This window comes from Pantherophis guttatus, chromosome 1 (assembly GCF_059756535.1).
Source record: "Pantherophis guttatus breed Tessera chromosome 1, ASM5975653v1, whole genome shotgun sequence".
Lineage (NCBI taxonomy): Eukaryota > Metazoa > Chordata > Lepidosauria > Squamata > Colubridae > Pantherophis > Pantherophis guttatus.
Window position 1 is genome coordinate 190,686,039 of NC_142063.1, and position 8,141 is coordinate 190,694,179.

The 8,141-nt window shown below is 47.7% G+C and overlaps 1 protein-coding gene and 1 long non-coding RNA gene across 20 annotated transcripts in view; one reads left to right on the forward strand and one right to left on the reverse strand.

Annotated features, from left to right (window-relative positions):
• The window catches only part of TFAP2B (transcription factor AP-2 beta), a 64,423-nt gene extending 60,796 nt beyond the window's left edge, over positions 1–3,627 (reverse strand). For 8 of the 19 annotated variants that reach the window (XR_015731229.1, XR_015731230.1, XR_015731221.1 and 5 more), the window contains exons 1-2: positions 2,718–2,853; positions 1,281–1,542 (exon numbers count right to left, since the gene is read on the reverse strand). Coding sequence is in view for 9 of the 19 variants with exons in the window: in XM_034432506.2 (XP_034288397.1) it covers positions 1,281–1,361 (81 nt within the window). In the remaining 10 variants the exon portion in view is untranslated. Of the gene's footprint in view, positions 1–1,280; positions 1,543–2,717; positions 2,899–3,281 lie in introns of those variants that run through there. The other 11 variants (XR_015731223.1, XM_087882264.1, XR_015731222.1 and 8 more) reach the window with 10 other exon arrangements.
• LOC117674475 (uncharacterized) lies at positions 1,138–6,910 on the forward strand. Its single transcript, XR_004593873.3, has 3 exons — positions 1,138–1,351; positions 4,133–4,236; positions 6,147–6,910. It is a non-coding gene; the product is annotated as an uncharacterized LOC117674475 (long non-coding RNA).
• Positions 6,911–8,141: the final 1,231 nt, after the last annotated feature.

The window sequence follows — 8,141 nt, forward strand, 5'->3', positions numbered from 1 at the left end:
GGAAGTCTGCAGTGAGGAAATGGAACAGAACTGAGCACCGTTGCCGGCGCTCCGTTGATCCCTGTCCTGAAGGGCGCTTTTGGAAATCTGGAGACCTGTCCCGGGGCTGCAAGGCAAGCTACACGAAGTACCGCAGCCCAGCGCCTTGGAGGAGGGAGACGTGGCGAGGCAGTCTCACTTCTCCTACAAGTTTAAGCTTTCAAACATTAACTGGTAGGGGCAAGCCGGCGGCAGACTTTGGATTCATTCAGAAAGAAACGGTCAACTTAACCGGCCGGAGGAGACTGGAATCCTCCTGTTGCCTCGGGCGCGATGCTTTCTCCAAGGGCGCCAGCTGGTCGCCCACCCGAAAGAAAAGGATCTGGGGAAGAAAAAAAAAAAAACCCCGAAACTATCCGGAGTCCAAACGTTGGAAATTAGAGAGAAAACTCTTCTTTTCATCAGCCCGGAATAGACGTTACAGTCTCTAACCTAAGGTGTGGAACCTAAGCGCTTGGGGCAAATGGATTTATTTCGAGGTAGGGCAAATGGAACTGGATGGCAACGGTTGCCCGGTTCGGAGAAAGCCGGATAGCGCCTGGCAATTTAGACGAGCGGTTCGAGATAAGAGAGCCGATAGTGGGATGCAAGCGAGCCCGGCTCTCGGGCGCGGAAGATGCCTGCAAAGCCCAGGGAAAAGAGCCGAGATCATAGCGAGGGCTCTTCTGGCGGGCGGGGGGGATCTCCGGGGCACGTCTGGACTTGTGCCTTTCCGCCCTGCTTCGCGCTGCCTCACAAAGAAAAGCGAGCCGAGCAAAGCAAGCCCCCTTCGGTTCCGCAGGAAGCTGCCTTTGTGAAAATACACAGAAAAGGAAGGGTGGCTGCGGTCTAATCGAATTCCGGTAGATCTAAAGCGAGCGCGGCGTGCCAGGGAATCCCTGCTTTACCTGCCAGCTGAGTGCGGCGTGCCTGCCTCTTTCATTTCTTGAGAGGGAGAAGGAAACGAAAGCAAAAAATAAAATAAAAATAAAAATGAGAAAAGAAAGTTCCTCTTTGGATCTAAGGCGACGGTTAAAGGAAGCCTCCGAAATCCCTTCCTGCTTGATCCCCCTCCGCCCCGTTTCCCTTTTCCCCTCCACGAGGCAGGCAAACTGCGCCAGGACTCCTGGAGTCGAGCGCCCGGCTCGCCTCGGACCCCTCTCTAGTTTGCCTTCCCGAGATCTCCACGCCTGCCCGAGACTCTTGCCCGGTTCTGTAAATCTTCTTTGCCCCGCCAAGGTGCCTCTTCTCTCCATACTGACCTCGTAGATGTCTTCGTATTTCACATTTTCCACCAGTTTCCAGAGCATGATGGCGGGCTGTCCTCTAGGAGGTGAGTGCATTCATGTGAAGAGCAGATGTCTGGATTCTCAGGACTTCTCTGTCTGTAATGATCCATCTATAATTGGAAATGGGGGACAGACACCAAATCCGACGTTCCTCTCCCATCGCAACTTATATCTGTTGTCTGAAACAATAGGCTGGAGAAGGAAGCCTCAGACAGAGAGGAAAAATCATTCCCATCTGTGGAGTTTATATAGAACACATAGACATATTGAACACACATAGATTATGCATATAATTACTCACCCACCCTTGATACGGCTATATGTTCATACACACAGGCGCGCGCACACACAGTTATGAAAAAGAACGCCGGAGATATTTCTGTAGGTAAACATCCCGGTTTGTGCATATGTTTGCACACAGATACATACATGTAGGGACACACTCAAGGAAAGGAGCAAACGTGGACCTCAACTTTCTGACCACAAGGAGTGTGTATTGCACACATTTACTTCTACAGATCGATTTGTTTGTGCAGTATATCCAGGCACTCTTTCAAATAATTTAAAGAAACAAGTTTATATTATCTGTAATACGCACACACGTATTTCATATGTGTGAAATTTACAACTAAAAAACTCACACACGCACACCTAGGCACATACAACACAGAGATTTGTGATGTAAATAGACATTTTCCTCTCTTTTTGGTGAGGTGGGAGAGAAACAAGAGAGTTTTATAAATTCTGATTCACTGACAAATGGAAAGACAAGGGGCAGCAACGACCACAGAGGCGAAAACGCTGCACAAGTTTACACCCCGTGTTCCTTTCAATTTCAGACAATTTGCTCTCGTTCCTCGGTTGAAAACCAAGGCAGTCCAAAGACTAGGACCATCCTACTCCGGCCGTATTTAACCCAGGGAAGCTAATTTCAAAGATTCCCTCTCATGAAGCGGTTTCTCTTTGTTTTATTTTGTTTCCACACTTGCCTGGTTTTTTTTTTTTTTTTTTTTTTTGAGCGGACGTTTAACGAACTGCACGTTTTAAAACGAGCCCCATTCTCAGCGAGACAAGCTGGTAAGCTTTCGCCCCTTGCGGAGGGAAAAAAACGACCCTGGGCTGGGTGCGGAAACAGGCCTTTCCCGCTCGGACTTTTCGAGAGGTCTGCGAATTTCGCAAAGCCTCCAAAGTGACTTTAGGAGGAGAACAGCTGTCTTAAAACGCACCCTTTCTAGAGGTCTTTACACGAGTGGGCAAGCCATCGAGTTTTCGCCTTCTAGGAAGGGGAAAGGGCTGAGCTGCTCAGCGAAGAGTCCAGGTGTCCTTGCCCACCCCAATAACAGTGAGAAATCCAACTTTTTTTTCTCTCTCCCTCTCCCCCCTCCCGGTGCCCGTAACCTCAGAATGCACCTTTCCAGCAGGAGCTGTCGGAAAGGGCAGGAGGAGGGAGCAGGTCAGACGCTCTCGCAGCCAGCAGGTAGCTGGAATAAGAGGAGCAAGGCAGGTTGGCCTTTTGCACGGAAGTGATGAAAGCTGGGAAGAGGGAGCCGCGGCAGCAAAGCTTCTCGTCTTATAAGCGGGTCTGGGCGGGAGGAGGAGGAGTGGGAGGAAGAAGAGGCGGCGGCGTTAGGACGGGAGCGGCGCAGCCCTGAACACACCGTACACAGCTTTGGGGACAGAGGGAGAGAGAGAGCGAGCGAGCCGAAACGATTTCAGGCTTCCAAGCAGAGCGCATTAATTGGTGAGGGATGGGGGTGAGGAAGAAGAGAATGCACGCACGTAACTCTCTCTCTCTCTCTCTCTCTCTCTCTCTCTCTCTCTCTCTCTCTCTCTCTCTCTCTCTCTCTCCCTCTCCCTCTCCCTCTCCCTCTCCCTCCCTCCCTCCCTCCCTCCCTCTCCCTCCCCTCCTCACACACAAGTAGGAATGCGCATTTTCCCAAAACTGGCAGTATTACAATAAGTGAAAATCTTCACCCCGAGCTCCAAGTCTGGGTTCTGGCCGCTTCAGCTCCTACTTACTGGGGAGTTAGTCCTGCCGCTTTCAATGGGGCCAACCCCAAATAAGTGTGACTCGCCCCTTGGCACCGGGAACGGACTCCCCAGTTTTCGAGCTAAGGATCATGGCTTTGCCATCGGGCAGAGGACAAACTGGAAAACGATTTGTGTACCCTGGGTCCTCCCACTCCACCTGCCTCCCTCCTCCCGGTTCCGAATCGTTAGTGCGGTTTCTCCTCCGGTTGCGACGGGAGCCGATCCCTTTGGGGTGTTGAGGTGGAAGTGATCCCTGTTGTCCTCGCGGCGGTGAGGTCAGGTTGGTCCTGTTGGGAAAACCCACGTGCATAAAAATACTACAAAGGGTAAACCGGATTTGTAACCTTATTGGCTGGTTGGCCAACAAAAGACATTATTGCCTTTCCTACACGAAACTGTGCCCCGGAGGTGCTAAACTTAAGCGTGCGAGCTTCTGGCTTCCAGCCTTCCTCTAGAGCCCGGGGGTGGGGAGAGAAGGCCCAATTTGCACTGAAGCAGACAGTTAGTAGTTAGGTCGAACTTCCCCTGCAGCTCAACCAGACGTGCAGTGCGGTCGAATAAGGAAACAGGAGCGTTTAAGGCTTCAGCACGGCAGGATAGAAAAAGCATAGTCTTAATTTAGGAATGCGTTCTGAATCCTCTCCCTTATCTGCCCGGATCAACCTGCAATTTTACGCTCACGAACCTGGGAATAAATGCCTTGAATGAATTGGGGTTTCCTTCGGACTGAGCGTGGGGAAGATTGCTCAGGAAATGCTTTACTGGACACAGGTAGTGATTTCACTCGCCTCCAGGTCTTCCAGCTGAATTGGCTGTTGGACAGGCCCGAAAACACTGTACGATCCGATTCAGGTGAAGACACCAGAGAAATTCGTCTCCCCGTGAAATGTTTCTCCAGGTATTGGGGGCGTGGGGGGGGGGTGGAGGCGAATAAAAGCTGGGATTTAAACACATTAAGACCGTAGAGTCACGTTCCTTGGGACTCCTACCGCACTGTATATTTTAATGCACTGCCTCTAAAATGCGATGTAAGATATGGGAAACGCCAACACACCGTTGAAGGCAATTTAGCCGCGTAGGTTTAATATGTCAAGAGAACTTGGCGCGGCAGAAAAATTACAGTCGGGGGACCTGGCTTTCTACGGGCTACAACAGATCCTCGAACTCCTATTAATGGGAAGCTTGAGTGTGAAACGAGCGGCGGCGGCGGCGGCGGCGGCGGCGGCGGCTGGGGGGGGGAGAGACCTGTAATTCAACAGGACAACAGCGCCCTCTATGGGCTCTTGCAAGCTGCCAATAGTTGAAATCAACCTTTCAGTTTTTTTTAAACGCGCACGGGGTGGAGGAGGGGGGGGGGCGGAGGGATGACAGGAAGCTGTCCTCTCCTTTATGAGAAGAAAGATGAAAGCGAACATGGTATTTTAACAACGTTTTGGTGTAAGGTGTTCGGCTAGGTTGGGAAGGCTTAGATTCAAACCCATCCTCAGCAACAGAAGAAGCCAATGTTTGTTTGTGTGGGGTTTGTTGTGGGGGTCGGGGGGGGGAGGGAATTGGAAGCTGGAGCGCTGTGCATGTTTGACTTGCGCTCCTGGGGAACAGAAATCTGACAAAGAAAGAAGGTGAGGCTACGGTGATTCGAGCTGCAGCCATGGATGTGGCTGAAGAACATTCGTGTATGCAAAAGGTTCGCTCGTTATTCAGCTGTATTAACCCAAGACACCTGTGGCCACTCCGCAATTCAGAAGCGTCTCTAACGCTAGTCCCTCCGCCTCCTGTCCTGTCCCTTCTACTTGGGGGGGGGGGGGACGGACGGATTCCCTCACCCCCCCCTTTGCCGTTTCCAATGCAGTGAGATGTTTGGTTCCAGCAAAGATCTGCTGGGAGTTTTCTATTCTTTCTTTTGAGTAAGAGGGTCCCTTAGAGTCGACGAACGCAGCCCGGGAACGCCGAGGTCACCGGAGAAGCGGGCATTTAATTTGGCCTCGGTTTTGAAACGATTTCTTTTCGCGCCCTCTGCTGGAGGTCGTAGGCGTTTTTTTTCCGCGCTGCTCTTTAAAACTGTGCGACTCGATTTTAATCTCTTAGAGATTAACGAGAGGATTCAGGATAATTGTATTCTTCTATTGTCTAGAAACGGTATATTCCCTTTCAGCACGATGATCCAATTTTGGTTTTACGGAAGCAGGCGCAAGCGTTATTGGAGCTAATCCTAATGAACAGAACCAAATTTCTAAATTCGTGCTGACCTCAGTCCCATTTTCAAAATAACATTGTTTATTTCGAACGTCTTAACTACTAAAAATTCCAGAAAATGTAGGAAATAGGGACACTGAAATTTCAGCGTGCTATTATTCAGGAACATATATATGAGGAGTGTAAAAATCTGCCACTGGATGGAAATGAATAATGCACCTACAATTATTTCATTAAACTTGTATGTCCCTCAATCTTAAACAGCTCAGAGATATTCTTTATATCTCATATTTTTATATGTCATATGATTTTCACAGAAGCATAAAATTCATCTGCGAAGTTGATTTTCAGATACAAAATGTAAAAAAGTATCATTTTAGCAGAAGACATTTTTTTTAAAGGGATACTGAGGCTAATGATTATATGTGTGAGATTGTATAAAATATAGCCTCAAACTCCAGAATGTTTTCTTTCTATTTCAGGTAGCAATTCATTAGAACAAGAATATATTCTCACTTCATTGTATACAATTGAGAAGAGGGTGCATTAGAAATGTCTTAAGAACAGGGTCTGATGTTGGTATAAAATAAATTTTGTCATGTCTTATTTTTTCAGGAGCTGTCCCATGTAAATCTAGGAAAATAATTCAAGGTGGATATAACTAAAGCACCAGACTGGTTTAAGTATACCATGAACAGATGCACCTGGGCCACCAGCCCAAACTCTTCATACCAATCAATGACTGAGCATCTAAATGAACTTTCAAGCTATGAGTCTGATCACTTCAAGGGGGTACACTCCCCAGTCCAACAGCGAACATTCCCACTTTGTAAATTTCCTATTCAGTATGCCCCCTTCTTACCAGGATTAAAATTTAATTTGTTTACTCCTGTCCAAGTATCCACCACATTTCAAATGCTAACTCAGAGCATCCATGGAATACAATGGAATTGAAATACCAAACACAGTGGCATTAGTTTTCAGTAGAATGAAAATCCAGTGCCTGTCACTGGTGAAGCTTTCCCCCTCCCAGGAGATCTAAACAGGTATTGAAAAGCAAAAGAGGCCAAAAGCACAGGCCAAAGATTAGCTGTGCAGCCCTTAGAACCATTTTAATATTTATCTCTATAGAAGAAAAGATTTCTGACTGATTATGTCCCGTCAAGTGGCTTTCAACCCCTAGGGACCACATAAAAAGCTATCACAAAATTGAGCAATCCCTCCAAAAAGCTGATTCAGAAGATACCATGGGCAATATTTGAAAGTCAGGTCATAAATCAAGGCATTGCCTTATTCTGCTCCCACTTTCTAAACCCAGAACAAGATTTTCTGTCCATACAACTTTTCACCACCAAAGCAAACATGTCAACATTCTTGCAGCAGAAATGGTGGTGAAAACAGCACAGAAGATGAACTGCATAGTTTTTGGTTGAAACATCTGATTGGTCTACAAACACTCATTGTCAAGCTGTTTAATACACTGCAAGGAGATGTAACTGAAGATTGGTTAACATCTAGTGAAATATATCTGATAATAGAAGATCCAGCAAAAAGGGGCAGCACCAGGCAATTACAGACCAATTACCATATTTTTCAGAGTATAAGACGCACTTCCTCCACCCAATAAAGTGGGTGGAAATGTCTTTGCATTTTATACTCCAAATATTGCGGCAGGGGGGAGGGGATTGGTGTGGCACCAATCATCTGTTCTAGAATGGGCTGCGGAAAATGGGTGGCAGCAAATGGGCAGTGGTGGTGAATGGGCTGTGGCGAATGGGCCGCGGTGAATGGGCTGTGGCGAATGAGCTGTGGCGGCAAATGGGCTGCAGCGAATGGCAGCAATGCATATATAACTCATGGCAGCAAACATGCCTACTAATTCAAGGCAGCAAACCTACTTAATATTCCTTCTCCTATTTTCCCCACAACCACCATGAGGTGGATTGGGGGGAGAGGGAGGGAGAGAGGGAGGGAGAGAGAGAAAGGGGGGGAGGGAGAGATAGAGAGATAGAGATAGGGATAGAGATAGAGAGAGAGAGAGAGAGAGAGAGAGAGAGAGAGAGAGAGAGAGAGAGAGAGAGAGAGAGAGAGAGTCTGGCCCGAAGTCACTCATCCAGTTTTCATACCTAAAGTGGGACTAGAACTCCTGTTTCTAGGTCAGCACCTTCAACATTATACCAAACTAGCTTTGGACACGTGATCACATTTGTGCTATATGGTAGAAAGGACTCTCTCCATCTACAGACAACCAAATTTCAATAACAGTGGATTTCAGGAGGAATGTCCTGCACACATACACACACATACACAACATACCACACACAATTAATATCCAATCCATAGGGTAGAACTATTATTTTCTCCTACTGCTATCTTCATGCTGTGCATAATCAGCTGAAAGTAAGCTTCATTGCTGAGGTTACACATTATAGACTAATTCAGAGATGGGAAACATGCCATCTCCCCACCCTCAAACAGTTGGAAGGCCAAAGGTGACAACTGGAGGGTGGGGGGAGAGAAGTAACCAGCATTCAGAGGTTTATTAGTGGGAATGGAAGCCAGACATGAGAAATTTGTGGGAAGAAATTTGCTCTTTCCCCCACTTAGGCT